At 39.7% G+C, this 21,836-nt stretch overlaps 1 protein-coding gene across 3 annotated transcripts in view; it reads right to left on the bottom strand.

The window, feature by feature from the left end:
- Positions 1–20,073, bottom strand: part of LOC100344835 (mitochondrial adenyl nucleotide antiporter SLC25A24) — a 73,928-nt gene extending 53,855 nt beyond the window's left edge. For 2 of the 3 annotated variants that reach the window (XM_008264782.4, XM_002715453.5), the window contains exons 1-2: positions 19,760–20,073; positions 5,665–5,791 (exon numbers count right to left, since the gene is read on the bottom strand). In XM_008264782.4, the coding sequence (XP_008263004.1) occupies positions 5,665–5,791; positions 19,760–19,942 (310 nt within the window). In that variant the 5' untranslated portion in view covers positions 19,943–20,073. Of the gene's footprint in view, positions 1–5,605; positions 5,792–19,759 lie in introns of those variants that run through there. The other variant, XM_051856219.2, reaches the window with a different exon arrangement.
- Between the last annotated feature and the right edge of the window lie 1,763 nt (positions 20,074–21,836).

Raw genomic sequence — 21,836 nt, 5'->3', positions numbered from 1 at the left:
CTCTCTCGGGGGCTGCACAGGTGTTCCTTCAGATAGATGTTCCCCGGTGCATGTTGTCTCTCTCCTCCTTTATAGTCCTCTTCCACCAATCCCAACTCTGCTACCCACACGCCGAGTACGCTGCTCTCCTCCAATCAGGAGCAGGTCCTGCTGTTTATTGGTTGAACTGGAGGCAGCTGTGTAGAAGCTGTTTCCTCCTCTCCCAGCGCCATATTGTGGGAGAGCAGATGCATAGAATAAGTCTTAATTCCAGTAACTTAGTCTAGTCCAAGTTGCTCCCAGTTGCTCCCCACAGGAGGGGTCACAAAAGTGATGCTTCTGAGATGCCAGTAGTGTTCTGCTTCTTGATCTGCAAGTGGCATTCATGCATGATCACCATGTAAAAATTCCTAATGTTTATATACCTATAATTTATATACTTCACTGATTATGTTCTATAAGAATGTAATCTTCCTAAAAAATAGTCAGGGTCAAACCTGAAATGCCATTTAATCAGAGCTCTCACTTTGGTAATTCCCCAGCTATGCCTTTGTTCAAGCTATTGCCTCTATTCAAAAAGCTCTTCTTCCATTTGTTTATATATTGATTCAGCACAAATCTAAAGTGCCTCTGGACAAAATTAAGTTTCTCTTGTATCAATTATAGTCTACTTTGCATAAAGCTATGTATGTTTATTTTCATTTAATCCAAAACCATGTGCTTCTGAAGATTTTGTTAGCACAGCTCCTGGTATATTAGTTCATATGTAATGCTCAAACAATGGCTGAATTAAAATATATTAAGTATATTTAAACTAAAAAAAATCTAAAAACAGAGGCAAATATGTAGGTAAAATATTAGTTATATAGTCCAAAATACAATCAAGAACCACGGATTGAAAAGGAGACTCAATGTTGCTTTTAATTATATGCAACAAGATTTCACTGTCAGACTTGAAATGGATTCAGTGGGATGACAGTATTTAGATGGATGGAGAGGAGAATTACAAGCATTCTAGCACTGTAATTCCAGAGAGAATTGTAAAATATTCCTTTCCTGTACCAGTAATCTATTGTTAACAAATCACCACAAAATCTAGTGGTTTGAAAAGAATGTATTGTTCATTGAACTTGGTTCAGCTGGTTGATTCTTCTGGTGGTCTTGTCTGGATCATTCATCTGAATTCAATAATCTGCAGGTCGAAACACACCTGGCAGTTGAATAGCTTCAATGACATGTCTCTCATCTAAGATGACAATGCAGAACAGTGATGACTAGGTGGACATCTCTTGCATGCGGTCTCTCTAGTAGGCAGCTAGATTTCTTTACTTGTCATTCAGAGTATTCAAGAGGCATCATTCCAGAGAGATAAGTCCCAGTGTACAAGTACTTATCAAGCTTTTCCAGTGTCTCAATGGATAAAGCAAGTCAAATGACCACGCCCAGGTCAATATGGGCTACACTAGGACACAAACCTAAGAGATGTGGTTCATTGGGATAATGCTATGGTTTGAATATGATTTCCCCCAAAAGCTCATGCAGGAGTTTCAGCCTCAAAGTCACAAGTTAATGGTAGTAAGAGGATGGCAACAATCTGACCATGTGTTTAGAAGTGGGACCTTTGGGAAGGGCTTAGATTTGATTAGCACATTAGCATGGAACTCTTATGATTGAAAACTGGTGGTTTTCTCATGTGAAAAAGAGAGAGCTCATAGGCAGAGACACACATGTGCTCCCACTGTGAGGTTATGCAGATCAAGAAGGCCCTTCCAAGAGCCTGTGTAATGCTATTTGGACCTTGTACATCCAGAATTATGACCCCAAATAAATCTGTTTTATTCATAAAGTATTCTGTCTTGGATATTTCATTATAGTTGTGAAAAATGTGACTGATATGATAGCTAATGTAAAGCAATATTATTTTATCCTCCAAAATCATAGTATTTTCATATGTAAAATGTAGCTGCTGTGAGAATCATCTATTATAAAAACAAGATATGCAGTTAAAGTAGCTAGAACAGATATAGCATATAGAATAATCCAATAAAATGCTCATTTCTTTCCCTCCATTCCCCTAATCCCTAAAAAACTCCATCCAACAAAGAAACTTGAAGGTGAAATTATGAATGGTAATTACCTTATTCACATATTTGCAACAGCATTCCATTGACATTTTGGAAGAAAAACACAGGGGTTTGGATATTTCTTTTTTTAAAAGATTTTATTTATTTATTTATTTGAGAGGCAGAGTTACATAGAAAGGGAGAGACAGAGAGACATCTTCCATCTGATGGTTCACTACCAAATGGCTGCAATGGCCAGAGCTGCGCCATTCTGAAAACAGGATCCAGGAGCTTTCTTCTGGGTCTCTCATGTGGATGCAGAGGCCCAAGGACTTGAGCCATCTCCTGATGCTTTAGCAGGTGCATTAGCAGGGAGCTGGGTCAGAAGTAGAGCAGCCAGGACTCAAACTGGCGCTCATATGGGATGCTGGCATTGCAGGCAGAGCCAGCTATTTCTTAATGAGAGAAGTTAAACTGATGAGTTTACCTTGGGGCTTGAATGCTCCCAGCTAGTGAGTCTAGTAGATCATCAGCACACAGGTCTCCATCCACCTTTGCTGACAAGCATAAGGCCTAGAAATCTCCCAGGCCGTGGGTATGAGGTGGTAAGAATTGAGTCATGTCTACCAGTAATGTGCATGAATATGTGATGAACTGCAAGAGTATCAAGAGGAACAATGACGTTGAAAGGTCTGATGCAGTAAGCCAGATCCAGTAATAGGACTGTAGACGAAATGTTGGCTCTAGGGTCAATGAAAAACTTGATACCAGAAATCACCTTATCCCAGCCACCCCAGAGGCACTTGTATACTTGTACACTTGGCTACACATACATATGAATTCAAGAAGTTGTACTTTGAGGTCCCAAATATTCTGGTATCAGACATAAACATAGAGATTACACTAATTACACATAAACATAGAGAGAGGAGTATATTAGTTTCCTAAGGTTGCTGTAACTTTGTCACAAACTGAATGGCTTAGAACACAGAAGTTGTTTCTCAGTTCTAGAAGACAGAAGTCCAAAATAAAAGTATCAATCAATCGGGTTCATACTCCCTCTCAAGATGTGAGGGAAAGACCTGTTCCATCCCTCTCTTTTAGTTTTTGGTACTTTCAAGTGTCCCCTGGCATTTAAATATGTTGCTCCAGTCCTGACCCCAAAATCACGCAGCAGTCTTCACATTATATTCTTTAGTGTGCCCTTGTCCCTGAGTCTCAATTTCCTCTTTGAAAGGACACAGTTCTAATGGAATTGGACCTACTCTAAAGGCCTCTTTTTTTCTTTTTAAATTTTATTTAAGGTATATAAACTTCATGCATTTCATATATACAAATTTAAGAACATAGTCTCTATGAAGGTTCTATCTCCAAATAAGGTCACATTCTGAAATACTGGAAAGTAGGATTTCAACATACCTTTTCAGGAAGACACAATTTAGTCCATCCTGGATGAGGTATTCTCTTCCTTATACTCAAAAAGCATCCTAGCCAAAGTAAATCTCCTGCTCTATGCACAAAGGTGGTGACTGAGGCATCAGATGTAACAGCAACACAAAAATAAGGCAGTGTAAGCAAAATACCACCTGAGCTCTGCAGATGGCGGACAGTGGTCCTGGTGGCAGCAGTAGAGATTCACCTCTATCTACAAGTACTGCTCAGGTGCTCAAAACAAGACGAGTGAGAACAGGGGTAGTAACTCTCTGAGAATGGTATCACTGCATGACTTTGGCGACTAAGCTGTGTTGTTCCAGCTTGACTTGTCAAGGCAGAAATTAACAGATCTGTAGTGCTATATTACTATGTTACTTTGGGATGTCCTCCTTGTGGTAGAAATTATTGGCCTCAGAGTGTTCTCTACTACCAAGATCTATAAGCACTGATTTTCAGTTTCACCAGGGGCAATATATTCTTATATTCTTACCAATGGTATTCTGATTTCACTGGCTATCTGACAAAATGATTTCAGCTTCATAAATGATAATTATGGAGTAACAATGCAGAGAAAAATTCCAAAGCAGCCCTAGAGTACAACTATCAGTCCTAAATCAACAGTAAATGATGAACTGGTCTAATAAGCAGATGTTTAGCACTGTTTCAGAAGCTTCTGGGTATTACTGAATTAGGAGAGTCCAGTTAGGCCTAAACATTCAGCTGAAAAGTACATGGAAGCCTAGAACACTGAGATATGGTTTCTAAGGAAAATGTGACCATGTTTGTAATCACTGTCCACTAAAGCTTGAGATACACAGGTTACACTTTGTTTCATTCAAGAATCCATCAGTAGAATCCTTAAACAAATGGATCTTTATGTACATTTAGAATTTGTCAATCAACAAAAGTTAGATTTCATACAACTTAACTACTAACATATATATTTCTTAAATAGGGTATAACTGGATTCTTTTTTTTTTTTTTTTTTTTTTTTTTTGACAGGCAGAGTGGACAATGAGAGACAGAGCGAAAGGTCTTCCTTTTCCGTTGGTTCACCCCCTAGTGGCCACAGCAGCCTGCGCACTGCAGCCAGTGCACCACGCTGATCCAATGGCAGGAGCCAGGTGCTTCTCCTGGTCTCCCATGTGGGTGCAGGGCCCAAGGACTTGGGCTATCCTCCACTGCACTCCCGGGCCACAGCAGAGAGCTGGACATGAAGAGGAGCAACTGGGACAGAATCTGGCGCCCCGACCGGGATTAGAACCCGGTGTGCTGGTGCCGCAAGGCGGAGGATTAGCCTTGAGGCGCAGCACCAGCGGTATAACTGGATTCTAATATCCCATAGGTGTTTAGCTACATACGGATGCAGAAGTGGTGTTGTATGTTTAGTCACTCTGATTTAAAGATCTATACCAAAACATAAAACACAACACAGCATATCTTTTCTCTGCAAATTAGTATGCATATTGATCATAGCACTATTTATAAGAGTAAAAGATTAGAAATATCCTAAATGCCTAACAATATGGTAATGATTAGGTAACTCATATTACAATTGGGATATTTCACAGCCATTAAAATTATGCTTGTGAAGAATATTAAATTAAATGAGCATGCTTACAATAAAAATTAGAAAAAAACAGAACACAAAATTATATATAAAGTGTGATTGCAATTTCATTGAAAGAAGGAAGGAGAGATATAAAGAAAGTCTATGAAAATATAAAACCTATCAAAATATTAATATTTTATTAATTAATATTAATATTATTTCTACTTACCAGTTTTACTTCCTTTCTGAAGGTTTTTGTTTTATATAATTTTCTTGCAACCAATATATTTTCATACTCACCAAGAAAATAAGAGATACCATTTAAAAACTACCATAATAGTTTCAGCTCATATATTGCAGATAAAGTGGAAATCCCTACTCACTAAGTAAAGAAGCTTTCAGTTCAGATGACACAGCCTTCTACAACAATTATTTTACCAAGATCCATGCAGGAATCATAATTCTAATAAACAGAATTTATATATTATTCTTAGAAATACAAAAGTTTCATCTATATAACTATCAGAAATAATTGAATCTTTGATAAAGGAAATAAATTAAAGGCTAGTAAAAGTACCGTTTACTACTGACAGCTATTTTCATGTTGAGCTAACTGTGGATGAACTATACACACACCATCACTATTTCTGTCCAGACTATTAAATGCAAGCTTCATTTTTTTCTCATGGTCTTGAAGATATCGCACAAATTCTTCAAAGTCCAATCCTGAATCAGCATTTTTATCCCCAGCCTGAAGAATTTCCTATAAGGAAGAAGAAACTCACTGCAGAGATATATCATGAATAAATTCACTAGATCAAGCTAACATTCGCACATTTCACTCTAATTATGATTGTCATATGCATCAGTTATCCTAGTTTTCAGTCACAGCCACAAGGCTAAGTATATTAAATGATTTTTAAAATTGTGCAATAGTAAAGTCAATAACCATTTTTTCCAAATAATTATGAACCTTATTACTAAGTATGTATCTGAGGTCAACAATAAATATCAAGATCCTCAAGGAAATAAAGACATTAATATACATAATCTTTGCCATTAGGGACAAAAATCTGTTAATTAAATGCAATAAAATATGTGAACTACTAGTGTGTCCCTAGTTTAATGATTTGATATCTAGCCTAGTAAATTGAGAATATGTGCTCAACTCTCACTGGGCCCTTATGTTTTCTTTTAAATAGAAAATTAATAATCTTAAAAATGCATATCATATATTTCTAGCATATTCCTCTCCTACACATCATTGTCTTGGTCATCTTTGTATCATCGATGACTAACATAAAGTAATGCATACACAATCACTTAATAAATATTTGTTGAATCAAAAAATAAATACTCTAATAATTTGATGGTACCAGGTTATAGATTTATATCCCTGTTTTAGTTTGAGTTGATTTTTGTATAAGGTGTAAGATAGGAATCTTGTCTCATACTTTGGCACCTGTAGATCCTATTTTCCCATCAACATTTGTTGAAAAGGCTATCCTTTCTCCAGGGACCGATTTTTGCTCATTTGTCAAGAATCTCTTGGTTGTACATAAGTGGATTGATTTCCAGAGTTTCTATTCTGTTCCATTGGTCTACATGTCTATTTTTGCACCAGTATCAAGCTGTTTTCATTATAACTGCCCTGTAGTATGTCTTGAAATCTGATATTGTGATGTCTCTGGCTTTGTTTTTGTTGCATAAGATTGCTTTACCTATGTGGGGTTTCTTGTGTTTCCATATGAATTTTAGCATCATTTTTTTCTAGATCTGAGAAGAATGTCATTGGTATTTTGATTGGGATAGCACTGAATCTGTAAACTGCTTTCAGTAGTATAGTTATTTTGATTATATTAATTCTTGCAGTCCATGAACATGGAAGATTTTTCCATTTTTTTGTCTTCTTGTATTTCTTCATTTGATGTTTGGAATTTTCATCATAGAGATCTTTCACTTCCTTCATTAAATGTATCCAAAGGTATTTAATATTTTTGTAGCTACTGTGAATGGGACTATTTGTGTATACAAAGGCTATTGATTTTGTGTGTCGATTTTATGTCCTGCAACTTTTTAAAAAAAAAATTTATTTATTTATTTATTTGCAAGTCAGAGTTCAAGAGAGGAGAAGTGGGGGGGGGGGGGGTAAGTGGGGGGTGTCTTCCATCCAATGGTTCACTCCCAAATTGGCCACAATGACCAGAGCTGTGCTGATCCAAAGCCAGGAGCCAGGTGCTTCTCCTGGTCTCCCACGTGGGTGCAGGGGCCCAAGAACTCAGACCATCTTCTACTTCTTTCCCAAGCCATAGCAGAGAGCTGGAATGGAAGTAGAGCAGCCAGGTCTCAAATGGGTGCCCAAATGGGATGCCGGCACTTCAGGCCAAGGCATTAACCCGCTGCGCCACAGCACCGGCCTCACGTCCTGCAACTTTAACAAACTCTGCTATGAGTTCCAATAGTCTCTTAGTAGAGTCTTTTGGCTCTCCTAAAAAAGGATCCTGTCATCTGCAAACGGGTATAATTTGACTTCCTCCTTTCCAATTTGTATCCCTTTGATTTATTTTTCTTACCTAAAGGCTCTGGCTAAAACTTCCAGAACTATATTGGATACCAACGGTGGAAGTGGACATTCTTGTGTGGTTCTAGATTTTAGTGGAAACACTTTCAACTTTTCCCCCTTCAATAGGATTCTGACTGTGGATCTCCCATATATTGCTGTGATTGTGTTGAGGAATGTTTCTTGTATACCCAATTTGCTAAAAGTTTTTTTTTTTTATCATGATAGGATGTTGCATTTTATCAAATGCTTTCTCTGCATCTATTGAGATCAACATATTGTTTTTATTCTTCAATTTGTTAATATATAACATTGATTGACTTGCATACCAGGGGTAAATTCCACTTGATCCGGATGAATGATCTTTCTGATGTGTTTGTTGTTGGACTCAATTAGCAGTATTTTTGTTGAGGATTTTTGTAACTATGTTCATGAAGGATATTTGTCTACAGTTCTCTTTCTACACTGTATCTTTTTCAGGTTTTGGAATTAAGACAATGCCGTCCTCACAGGAGTTTATGAGGATTCTCTCCCACTTGTTTTAAATAGTTTGAGGAGAATTGAAATTAGTTCTTTAAAAGTTTGGTAGAATTCAGCACGGATGTCATTCAGTCCTCAACTTTTCTTTTTTGTGAGGGTCTTTATTATTTTTTTGAAAATTAATCATATTTTATCGCATAGGAGAAAATATATTCCCATGGTAAGATAATATAATTAGTATTATTTACATACATTTAACTGTGGTTAAATATTGTCGCTCCCCCTCTTCGTGGAGGAACGACACAGGACCCTGCGCTGTTCTTTCGTCTGCTCGGCCCTCCCCGGGTTTGCTGCTGGTTCTTCCCGGGTTGGCTACTATCCCTTCCACCTCCGTGGAAGGGCGGTTCCCCCGCCACATTCCCCACTTCCGCAGGGGAGCAGCACACCGCCGGCCGGCTCTCTCGGGGGCTGCACAGGTGTTCCCTTAGATGTTCCCCTTAGATGTTCCCGGTGCATGCCGTCTCTCTCCTCCTTTATAGTCCTCCTCCGCCAATCCTAACTCGGCTGCCCACACGCCGAGTACGCTGCTCTCCTCCAATCAGGAGCAAGTCCTACAGTTTATTGGCTGAACTGGAGGCAGCTGCGTAGAAGCTGTTTTCTTCTCTCCCAGCGCCATATTGTGGGAGAGCAGATGCATAGAATAAGTCTTAATTCCAGTAACTCAGTCCAGTCCGGGTTGCTCCCCACAAATATCATATAAATACAGGTGATTATATAGATTTTCCTCATATATTACTGTGGGAATACAAATGGTATAATCACTTTATAAAAGTTTTTTATGAAAACTTTTATTTAATAAATATAAATTTCAAAGTACAACCTTTGGAATATAGCATTTTCCCCCCATAATCACCCTCCCACCCACAAACTAGCCCATCTCCTACTCCCTCTCCCATTCCATTCTTAAGATTCATTTTTAATTATCTTTATATACAAAAGACCAACTTAGTACATACTAAGTAAAGATTTCAACAGATTGCACCCACACAGACACACAAAGTATAAAGTACTGTTTGAATATTAGTTTTACCCTTAATTTACATAGTACAACACATTAAAGACAGAGGTCCTACATGGGGAGAAAGTGCACAGTGACTCCCGCTACTGATTTAACAATTGACACTCCTATTTATAACGTCAGTAATCACCCGAGGCTCTTGTCATGAGCTGCCAAGGCTATGGAAGCCTCTTGAGTTCACAAACTCCCACCTTATTTAGACAAGGCCATAGTCAAAGTGGAAGTTCTCTTCTCCCTTCAGAGAAAGGTACCTCCTTCTTTGATGGCCCATTCTCTCCACTGGGATCTCACTCACAGAGATCTTTCATTTAGGTCATTTTTTGCTGCAGTGTCTTGGCTTTCCATGCATGAGAAAGTCTCATGGGCTTTTTAGCCAGATTTGAATGCCTTAAGGGCTGATTCTGAGGCCAGAGTGCTGTTTAGCACATTTGCCATTCTTTGAGTCTGCCGTGTATCCTGATTCCCATGTTGGGTTGTTTTCTCCTTTTTAATTCTATCAATTATTATTAGTGGACACTGGTTTTATTTATGTGATCCTTTTGACACTTAATCCTATCTTTATGATCAACTATGAACTAAAATGATCACTTTAACTAGTAAGATGGCATTGGTACATGCCAGCTTAATGGGATTTGGAGTCCCCTCAGCGTTTTTTTTTCCCCCAGTTCAGAAGCTCAAGATAGTCACTAGGTCTTAGTCTCCTGTTATTGCTCCCCACCAGAGTCGGGTTTCTCTGCTCAGCTGATTGCCAGGCACAGACACGAACTAGCACAGCTGTTACATATGTCCAATACAGCACCTGCTCTATCGGCTCATACACCTTTGTAAAGTGAGTAAAGAGAAAGAATTGTGTCCATACCATCCCTTTTATTTTTTCTCTCCTCTAGTTAGGCTGATGTACCTTCCCCCACGGGGCTTCAAACCTTGTTCCCCTAGGCTCTTCCTGACGCTTTTCCGCCAGTGTCTCAGGCTACTGTGATCTTGTCTCACCTCACTTTCCTGTGCTGGTGTGGAGGCTCTCTGCAGCTGGAGTCCTGAGCTGTGGGCACCCACACCCTCCACGTAGGTCCACCATGTCCCTCTAATTAAGGAAGAGTTTCCTCTGCAGTTTTTTCCCTAACTCTTCCCTGAGACTACACTATTTCCACTTTTATTAAACTATCTTCTCCTGGACAAGATCAGTAAGCTTCCTCCCTATTCTGCCATCTCAGGAGGGTCTTTATTATTAATTCAATCTCTGCCTTGGTTATTGGTCTATTTAAGTTTTCTATGTCTTCATGACTCCATATTGGGAGATTTGTATGTCTGCAGAAATCTATCCATTTCTTCTAGATTTTCAAATTTGTTGGCATACAGCTGTTTATAGTAATTCCTGATGATTCTTTTTATTTCTGTGGTACCCATTGTTACATAATCTTTTTCAACTCTGATTTTATTGATTTGGGTCTTCTCACTCTTTTTTATTTTTGGTTAGTTGGGCCAATGATGTATGAATTTTGTTTACTTTTTCAAAAAGCTATCTCTTCATTTCACTGATCTCTTGCATCATTTTTTTGTTAGTTTCACTTTTATTTATTTATTCTCTAAATGTAATTATTTTCTTCCTCTTACTAATTTTGGGCTTGGTTTGTTCTTATTTTCTAGATTTTTGAGATGAATTGCTAATCATTTATTTGATACTTTCTTAATTTCTTCATATAGACATTAATTACTATAAACTTTCATCTTACCACTGCTTTTTCTGTATTCCATAAGCTTTTATATGTTTTTATCATACTCTTTCATTTCAAAAAATTTTTTATTTTTTTTAATTTCTTCTATGACCCACTCTTCATTCAGGAGCATGTTGTTAAGTCTCCATGTGTTTTGCATATTTTCTAGTGTTTCTTAAGTTGTTAATTTCCAGCTTCATTCCATTGTGGTCAGAAAAGATACATGGTTTGATTTAGATTTCCCTGAATTTGCTGAGACTTGCTTTATTGCCTAGCATATGTTCTATCCTAGAGAAAGTTTCATGCGCTGATGAAAAGAATGCATATTCTGCAACTGTGGGGTAAAATGTTCTGTAGATATCATTAGGTCCATTTGGTGCAGAGTGTAGATTAGCTCTGTTGTTTTCTTTGTTGATTTTCTGCCTAGTTGATCTGTTACACCATCTTACTAGAGGAAAACATCAAGGGAACTCTGCAAGACATTAGTATAGGCAAAGATTTCTTGGAAAAGACCTCAGAAGCACAGGCAATAAAAACAAAAAATAGACAAATGTGATTACAAATGCTAAGAAGTTTCTGTACTCCAAAGGAAACACTCAACAAAGTGAAAACAAAGGAAACACTCAACAACTGACAGAATGGGAGAAAATATATTCAAACTATGCAACTTATAAACTATTAATACCCAGGATCTATAAAGAGCAAGCACAGAGCCAAAGCAATAAGCCAAGTGATACCCTGCATTCCAGCTAAACCTTAAACTACTTTCCAATAAAACCTACTTCAAAAAGAATAAGGGGTGGCCGGCGCCGCGGCTCACTAGGCTAATCCTCCACCTTGCGGCGCCGGCACACTGGGTTCTAGTCCCGGTCGGGGCGCCGGATTCTGTCCCGGTTGCCCCTCTTCCAGGCCAGCTCTCTGCTGTGGCCAGGGAGTGCAGTGGAGGATGGCCCAGGTGCTTGGGCCCTGCACCCCATGGGAGACCAGGAAAAGCACCTGGCTCCTGGCTCCTGCCATCGGATCAGCGCGGTGCGCCGGTCGCATCGCGCTGGCCGTGGCGGCCATTGGAGGGTGAACCAACGGCAAAGGAAGACCTTTCTCTCTGTCTCTCTCTCTCTCACTGTCCACTCTGCCTGTCAAAAAAAAAAATTAAAATTAAAAAAAAAAAGAAAGAATAAGGGGTGATTATACCTGATGAGCAAATGTCAATGTAGGAACACAGGAAATATGAAGAAGGTAGCATGATGCCTCCAAAAGAACAAAATAATCCTCTAGAATTAGATCCTGAATGGAAGGAAATCTATGAAATGACAGATATAGAATTCAGAATAATGATTGTAAGGCAACTCAATCAGATGCAAGAGAATACATATTAAAGATAAGGAAATCATTGAGTGACACGAATGAAAATATTATTAAGGAGATAAACTTATTAAGAAGAACCAAATAGAAACTTATGAGATGCAATCTTCAATCAGTGACATAAAAATTGGTTTAGAGCCTTTTTAAAAGACTATTTATTTGAAAGGCAGAGAGAGTGAGAGAGAAAATGAATCTTCCATCCACTGTTTCACTCCATGAAAATTAGAGGGATACTATGGATGCATGTGGAGGGTATGGATGTGCATAACTCAGGACCCCAGCAGCCAAGAGCCTCAGCACTTGGCTTGCAGTTTTGGAGAATGAGGTAGGACTAGACTGCAGCAGCCCAAGCCACTGTTGATAAAGCTGCAGGAAGAGCCTGGCGTGAGTATAGCTTGGGTGCCCCATGGGGGACAGTGTACGTGCCAACTCAGAGGGAAAAAAGTGGGGGGCACATTTCTCTCTCCCCAACAACCTGGCACCAGCATCTTGTAATTAGATGAAAGGGAAGGTGCCATTTTGGACATTTGTAATAGCTGCACCACTCATGTGCATGCACCCAGCAACCAACCAAGTGGAGATGCCTAAGTTTGGCTAGGACAATTGATAGGGGGCTGTAGGATCCTTGTGTGCTTGGACTGTGAAAACATGGTGGCTGCATGGTAGAGTGCAAGATATGGCTGGGTCTTCGGGTAGTCACTGTGAGAGGCTCAACACATTCAGGGCTCCCTGATTCTCTGGTGATTGTCATTGCTCCTGGATCCATGCTCACACCAAGGACTGCATGGATCCTTTGTGTGGTTATTATGGCAGTACAAACGAATATTCCACCTGCTGGGGTTAGGGACCAGGCATTGGTCTCCTTGGAGGGGTGGAGGGGAGTGTGAGACTATACCAACAGAGCAAATTAAACCTCCTCTCTGATTTAAAAAAAAAAGAGAAAGCACAGAAATAACAAGAATCATCATAAATTACCATAAAGAGCTATATACCAACAAATCAGGAAATCTATAAGAATGGATAGACTCTTGGACACATACAATCTACCTAATTTGAGCCAAGAAGACATAGAAAACCTGACCAATAATCAAGATAGAAATTGAACCACTAATAAAGACTCTCCCAAAAAACAAAAGCCCAGTACCAGATGGCTTCACTGTTGAATTTCAACAATCTTTTAAAGCACTAATTCCAATTCTTCTCAAACAATTCAAAAAAGGGGGAAGGGAAAGAATCCTCCCAAACTCCTTCTATGAAGCCAGCATCACCTCAATTCCTAAACCTGAAAAAGATACAACAGACAAAGAGAATGACAGACCAACTTCCCTGATGAACATAATTACAAAAATTCTCAACAAAATACAAGCCAAGTGAATCCAACAACATACCAGAAAAATCATTTACCTGGACCAAGTGGGATTTATCCCTAGTATGCAGGGATGGTTCAACATTCACAAATTAATCAATTTGATACATCACATTAACACTCTGAAGAACAAAAACAATATAGTCATCTCAATAGATGCAGAGAAAGCATTTGATAAAATACAACATCCTTTAATAATGAAAACTTTAAGCAAATTGGTTTAGAAGGAACATTCCTGAATGCAATCAAGGCAATTTATGACAAATCCATGGCCAGCATCCTATTGAATGGGAAAAAGCTGGAAGCATTCCCCCTAAGATCCAGATGCCCACCCTCACCATTGCTATTCAATATAGTTCTAGAAGATTTAGCCAGAGCCATTAGTCAAGAAAAAGAAGTCAAAGGGATACAAATTGGAAAAGAAGATTTGCAGATTTCATGATTCTACATATAGAGGATCCAAAAGACTGCACTGAGAGAATATTGGAACTCATAGCAGAGTTTGGTAAAGTGGGCAGAATATAAAATCAACACAGAAAAATCAATAGCCTAGGTATACAGACAATGTCATGGCTGAGAAAGAACTTTTAAGATCAGTCCCATTCATAATAGCTCCAAAAAGAATTAAGTAACTTGGAATAAATTTAACCAAGCATCTCAAAGATCTCTACAATGACAATTACAAAACACTAAAGAAATAGAAGTGGACATTTAAAAATGGAAAAATCTTCCATGTTCATGGATTGATAGAATTAACATCATCAAAATGTCCAAAGTACCAAAAGCAATTTATAGGTTCAGTGCAGTCTCAATCAAAACATCCATGACATTCTTCAAAGATCTTGAAAAAATGTTGCTAAAAACATATGGAAACACAAGAGACCTATAATAGTTAAAGCAATCTTATACAAGAAAAACAAAGATGTGGGCAACATAACACCTGATTTCAAATCATACTACAGGGCAGTTATAATCAAAACAGCCTGGTGCTGGCAAAAAAACAGTTATGTAGACCAATGGAACAGAATAGAAGTGCCTGACATCAACAGATGCATCTACAACCAACTTATCTTTGACAAAGGAACTAAATTAATTCCTGGAGCAAGGACATTCTGTTAAACAAATGGTGCTGGGAAAACTGGATCTCTACATGTAGAAGTACCTTACATTACACAAAAACCCACTCAGAATGGATCCAAGACCTAAATCTACGATCTAATACCATCAAATTATTAGAAAACACTGGGGAAACTCTGCAAGACATTAGATAGGCAAAGAGTTCTTAGAAAAGACCCCAGAGGCACAAGGAATCAAAGACAAAACTGACAAATGGGATTACAGCAAGTTGAGAAGCTTCTGCACAGCAAAAGAAACACTCAGGAAAGTCAAGAGGCAACTGACAGAATGGGAGAAATTAATTACAAACTATGCAACTGATAAAATATTAATATCCAGGAGTGCCTCATTCAAAAGTTCTAGTTCCTCTGCTTCCAATCCAGCTTCCTGCTAATTCATAATCTGAGAGGCAGAAGTAGTCGGTCCCTGACACACACATGGGAGACCAGGGTTGAGTCTGGGCTCCTGTCTTTCACCTGGCTCAGCCTTAGCTGTTGTGGGCACTTGGGGAGTGAACCAGCAGATGGAAGATTGCTCTCTGCTCTCGCTCTCTCTCTGTCTTTAAAATTAAAAGAAATTAAAATTAAAATTAGAGTGCATTAATTAGGATGTTGAATGTAAGGATAGCTATAGAATGTCCATAAAAGGAAAGGAGAACAGAATTTAAATATTTCAATATTAAAAATAAACTATGGATGGGCATTTGGTCTAGAAGTTGCTTTGGAATTCCAAATTAGAATGCCTGGGTTTGAACTCCAGCTATGCTCCTGATTCTACCTTCCTGCTAGCATGTCCCCTGGGAAGCAGCAGGTGATGGTTTAGGCAGCTGAGTCCCTGCCATATGTGGGAGACTCGTATTGAGTTGCTGGCTTCTGGCTTGGCCTGGGCAGCTGTTGTGAGCATTTGGGATGTGAACCATTGCATATGAATCTCTCTCTGTATCTCTCTCTCTCTCTCTTTCCCTGACTCTATCTCTATCTCCCTCTCAAATAAATAAATATATGAGAAAAATTATTTTTAATAAATCAACATTTTATAAAAGAAGACAGTAATTTAGAAAATGAAGGACAAAATGACTGAGTAGTAGTTACAATTAGTAACTACAATTAGTAACTACAATTAGTATTAATTAGTTTTTATTAGTAACAATCTTAAATGTAAAGGAATTAACTTTCCAATCAAGAGTGATTATTAGAATGAACAAAAAAAAATAAGATCCAACTATATGCTATCTAAAAGAAATGCACTATATATCCAAAGATACATGTAGGTTGGATATGACAGCATGAAAAGGATACTCTATGTAAACAGTAATCACAAAAGAGCAAGGTAAATATACTATTATCAAACAAAAAGGACTGTAAACCAAAAAGATTTACAAAAGATAAATAATATATATTATTATTGTCATCATCTTTATTATTATTATATACTAATTGGTTAAATACATCAAGATGATACAATTATAAATATTTATATGCCTTGTAACAGGTCAGTAAAATATATAAAGCAAAACTTTACAGAATTGAAAGAAAAAATATATAATTACACAATAATAATTGGAGATCATGATACCCTACTTTAATAATATCTCAAACAACAAATAAGTAAGGAAGTAGAGAAATTGAAAAAACACAATAAACTAACGAGCTCTAATAGGGATATAGAGAATATGCTATATAACAGCAGCAAAATGCACATTCTTCTCAAAGGCATGTAGAATATTGTCCAGGAGAAATCATATGCTAAGTCACAAAAAAAGTCTTAACAAGTCTAAGAAGAAATTTGAAATCATACCAAATATTTCAACTGACCACAATGGAAAGATGCCAAAAATCAACAGAAGAAAGGAAAACTCACAAATAAGTGAATATTAGCACATATTGAACAACTAAGAGGATAAAAGAAAAAAAATCATAAGGAAAATTAGAAAAATCTTCTAAGTTAAAACAAAAATACAACATATCAAAATTTATGGGATATGGCAAAATGGTACTAACAGGGATGTTTACAGAGATAAATGCCTACACAAAAAAGAAGAAAGACCTCAAATTAACAATCTAACTTTACAACTTAAGAAAATAGAAAATGAAAAAAATCCCTATGAACTGCGTTAAATCTTTTCTCTTTATAGTAATTTAAAAAATACACACAAAAGTGAACTTCACATATTTAAAGTGTAAAAAGAGGAGAAAATAAGAAGACTAGTTCCGGTTGGGGCGCTGGACTCTGTCCCAGTTGCTCCTCTTCCAGTCCAGCTCTCTGCAGTGGCCCGGGAAGGCAGTGGAGGATGGCCCAAGTCCTTGGGCCCTGCACCTGCATGGGAGACCAGGAGGAAGCACCTGGCTCCTGGCTTCGGATCAGCGCAGCGCACCGGCCATAGCGGCCATTTAGGGGGTAAACCAACGGAAAAGGAAGACCTTTCTCTCTCTTTCTCTCACTGTCTAACTCTGCCTGTCAAAAAAAAAAAAAAAAAGAACAAGCTATACCCAAAGCTAGTAGAAGGAGGGACATAGAGATTAGAGTAGAGACAAATGGAATAAAGAAAAGAAATATAACAGAAAATCCAAAATACTAAAAGTTGGTTTCTCAAAAAAATCAACAAAATTGAAAAATCTTTCACTAGATGGACTAATGAAGAAATAAAGAAAGTTCAAATTACATAAATCAGAAATTAAAGTAGGGACACCTTATGGGTTGAGTAGGATTTGTCACTCCTGAACTCACACAGCTTTGTTCAAACTCTGATGTTTTAATGTTCATGTTGATGGAGTAAAGAGTAAGGGTTAAGACTTGATCTAATTGTGGTGGCTAGGAAGTGGGGTCAATGGGAGGTTTTGGGTCACTGGGGATGTGCCCTCAGAGGGTGGTTCTCAAGAGATGTTTGATTCTTTCAGTTCAGGTCAGCCTTGGTTCTTCCTCCCCCTTCCTGGCTCACCAGGATAATTGTGCCTCTGCATTTGCCATCATCAGCTGACATCAGATGCCAGAATATGTAACCTCAACTGTAAACTGAAACAAACCTTTTCTTTTCCAGAGAAGTGCTTCTCAGGTATTGAAGTAATGAAAAGTGGACTGGGAGAGGACATTACTATCACTTCTACAGAAATAAAAGGAGATTGATAAAACAGCACTATGAAAAATTATACACAAATTGAATAACCTAAAAGAGAATGATAAACTAGATACATAAGACCTACTGAGACTAAATCATAAATAGGATATCTACATATATCTAATGAGAAGATTGAATCAGTAGCTAAAAAAGCTCCCAATAAAGAAAAGCACAGAACCTGATGGCTTCACTGGTGAATTCTACCAAACATTTAGAGAACTAATCTCAATCCTGCTCAAATCTTTCCAAAATATTTAAAGGGCAGCACTCTTTAACTCATTCTGTTAGCCCAACATTACCTCAACACAAAAGACACTACAAGAAAAGAAAATTACAGACCAATATCCCTTATGAACACTGATGCAAAAATCCTCAACAAAGGAGCCAGCACTGGACATAGCGGGTAAAGCCGCCGCCTGCAGCTCCAGCACCCCATAAGGCACCGGTTCAAGTCCCAGCTGCTCCTCCTCTAATCCCATTCTCTGCTATTGCCTGGAAAAGTAGTAGATGATGGCACCTGTGAGAGAGACCCAGAAGAAGCTCCTGGATCCTGGCTTTAGATTGGCACAGCTCTGGCTGTTGTGGCCATCTGGGGAGTGAACCAGTGCATGGAAGATCTCTCTCTCTCCCTCTCTGTCTCTCTGTCTCTCTCTCTCTGTGTGTGTGTGTGTGTGTGTGTGTGTGTCTGCCTCTGTAACTCTGCTTTTCAAATAAAATAATTAAATCTTTTTTAAAAATTCTCAACAAAATAACAGCAACCTAAATTCAGTGGCAGATTGAAAGGGTTATACATCATAATAAGTGAGCATTATTCCTGGAATACATGTATGGTTCAACATAAGAAAATTGATGCATGTGGCATATAATATTAGCAGAATGAAGGGAAGAAACATGCAATCATTTCAACTGATGCTGAAAAAGCATTTGACAAAATGATAAAAAAAAAGTCACTAAATTGATTAGGAAAATAAAGAAACCATCTCAACATAATGAAAGTCACATATGAAAAACCTACAGTGAACAATCAGATACAATGGTGAAAGACTGAAAGAGGACTCCTTTAAGATCAGGAATAAGGCAAAGAGACCTACTTTCAATGCTTCTATTCAATATAATACTAAAAGCTCTAACTAGAGCAATTATAAAAAGTATGTGTAATGAAATAAGCCAATCCCAAAAAGGCAAATATCATGTCTTCTCTGTTATGTGCTAGTTAATATAGAATAACAAAAAAAATTATATATGAATGAAGCTGACATGATTTGATTATCGTTTTTAGCCCTTGTCTATACTCTTGTGGAACAGTAGTCTTTCTACTTTTTACTTATTGAATATTATTTATAGTGGTGCATTAAGTCTATGATTATAAATTAAATTGAAATTACATTATTGCAAAAATGAAAAAGCTGCAACCAGCGGATATAAACTCTGAAGACTGCTTAGCATTGTTAGAGGGAAAATAAATTTCCTTCTCTTCATATTCTGAAATTCCATTTACAAACTTTTAAAATAGTCAAGACCAGGCTAGAATAAGAAGACAGCCCTAGCTGAAGTGTAAACCAGAGCCCAAGGTCTGACTCCCCCAGAGCCTCGGTGTGGGTGTGAGAGAGGGAGCAGCCCTGGGGCACCCATCTGTGCCCGTCAACGGGAGGAGCTCCTGAGAAAGAGACGACCCTGTCCTGATGAATTCACAACGGCCAACATGTCCCCCAAGTTCTGTGAGGGGTGAATTTGGACCCATCTCCAGAAGCCACTCCGCAGGTGCCGAGAAGTCCAGAAGGCTTTCCTCGCCGTGGAGGGAAGGATGGGTGGCGGTCTCCGGGCCGCGCTCCGCTGCAAGACGAGGCCGAGGAGAACCCCACCCTTCCTCCCCGCCTTGGAAAGGAGCCTCAGCGGCCGCGGGTTTGGCTTCGCTCGGCGCCCAGCTCCCCGGGTGGCTCACCATCTCCGAGTTCTGCCCAAACGAGGAGCTCCAGTTTTTTAGCCCTTCCTTGAGCTCCAAGATGTCCACCACGCCGTCCCCGTTGTGGTCCAGGTCTTCGAAGAGGATGCCGTAGCGTAAGTAATCGTCATTATTCTGGCAGGCCGCCGCGGGCAGCACACAGCCCCACAGCCAGCGCAGCATGGCCGGTCTAGCGCCGACCACGGCGGCCTCGCCTGGGCGCCCCGGCCCCGGCACAGCGCCGCCTGCCGCCGCTCCCACGACGTCCGGGCTGCGTGAGGTGCGCGCCTGCCGCAACTGCCTGGCGGGGGCGCCCGCGCTCAGCTCCGCGGCGGGTGACCACACCCGCGCTGCGGGCTCTCGGGCGCCACCTAAAGGACCGCTAGTGGAACCTCAGTGCACCGCCCCCTGGGGCCTCTGGCAGAGGCGTCACCCGAGAATCGCTGCGCCCTGCTGGCTGGTTCCTAGCAACTTCCGGTGGGGGCTGATGCGGAAGCCCAGGGAAGGCTGGGCAACCAGAGCACGTTCCTCAGGTGGCGTCGAAAGAGCACTCGATGGTCTCGAATCTCTTGGCACAAACTCCTTGCTGAGCCTCTGGGGCTGCGGCAGACGGTGGTGCCTGGAGAAGTTAGTTGCTGGACCTGCTCCTGAACCTCAGCATGCCTCGTGCCTCCGTCCCAGGGAAGGCCCGTGCATTTGGGCCGGGGAAGGGAGGAGTCCCCGCCCTTGTCCTTGTCCCGTGCCAGTGTTGTTTCCAAGATCCCAATGCTCCTTCCCCACCTCCCCTAGCAGGTAAGGCCGCTGTAGTCACAGTTCAGCTGCCACCACCTGCCTCACTGAACTTCCTTGTCACGAGACCCCAGGGACACCTTACAATCTTGGAGGTTATGCAATCCAGGTCCTGTTTAGACACTGCTGACCACTGCCTTCCATGAGGAAACACCTTTTCCTTTGTCTTCCGGGTCACCTCACATTTCTGCCACCCCCTGGCCTCTCGCAGCTCCTTCTCCAGCTCCTTTGTGGGCCTGAGACGTAAAGTTGAGGCCTTGAGGAGTTGCAGCAGATGGCCTTGAGGGTCTGTGGTACTAAGCTAGCTACATAATTTGTCGCTAGTCTGAAGCCTTGTGTCCTCAGTCACTGGTCACATCCTTTGAAAACTTGTGGCACGTTTGACAGGCCCAGACCAGCTCAAGTGATTGGGTCCCTGCTACCAATGTGTCAGACTTGAATTGAGTACTGGGCTGGGCCTCAGCCATTGCAAGCCTTTGGGCATTGAAGCAGTGAACCAGCAGATGGGAGTGCTCTGTCTACCTCTCTGCCTCTAAAAAAAAAAAAACAAAAAACAAAAAAACACCACCTTGGAAATCCTGAATTAATCCAAAAGAGTGTAAAAATAAAAGCAAAAGCAAAATAAAAAAAAATAGTTGGAACAGACAAAACCAGATGTTAAACTTACAGCTAGCCATGGAATTAATTTCATTAAGAATGGCATTCTAAATACCACAATTAAAAGGCAGTGCAAGCAAAACCCAACTACAATAGTCCTCCCCTATGTGCAGTTTCACCTTTTACAGTTTCAATTACTCAGCCCACACAATCACATTCGAAAAATGTCTGAGGATATATAACCCAGCACTTCCACCCTTAGCTTTTTACCCTAGAGACATGGAAGTGTGTCTCAAAAAGACTTAAACAACAATGAGTGCATTTTATTACATGGAAATTATGCCTCAACCAAGTTGAATTTGAACAGTTAAGTAACAGCTATCACTAACTAAAAGTTGAAAAGTTTTCCATAAACACACACTATTCTGTACATTTCAGGTACTTAAAGATAAGAAACAATAGTGGAGTGTCATCAAAGTGCTCACCAGAAAAAAAAACTCATTAAATTTATCATATATGGTTATGTTTCCGTCTCATCACCTAACAACTGGAACAGAGTCTCATTCAGTTTCCCCAGAACTTAGCAGTGTTCTGGACACTTACCCGACATCAGTTAATATGTAATTATTAAATCTATGGACAGGGGCCGGCGCCATGGCTCACTTGGTTGATCCTCTTCCTGTGGCACCAG

The sequence above is a fragment of the Oryctolagus cuniculus genome, chromosome 7 (assembly GCF_964237555.1).
Source record: "Oryctolagus cuniculus chromosome 7, mOryCun1.1, whole genome shotgun sequence".
In the NCBI taxonomy this organism is placed as follows: Eukaryota; Metazoa; Chordata; class Mammalia; order Lagomorpha; family Leporidae; genus Oryctolagus; species Oryctolagus cuniculus.
The sequence above is the reverse complement of the archived record's forward strand: the minus strand, read 5'-3'. Positions and strand labels throughout refer to the sequence as shown.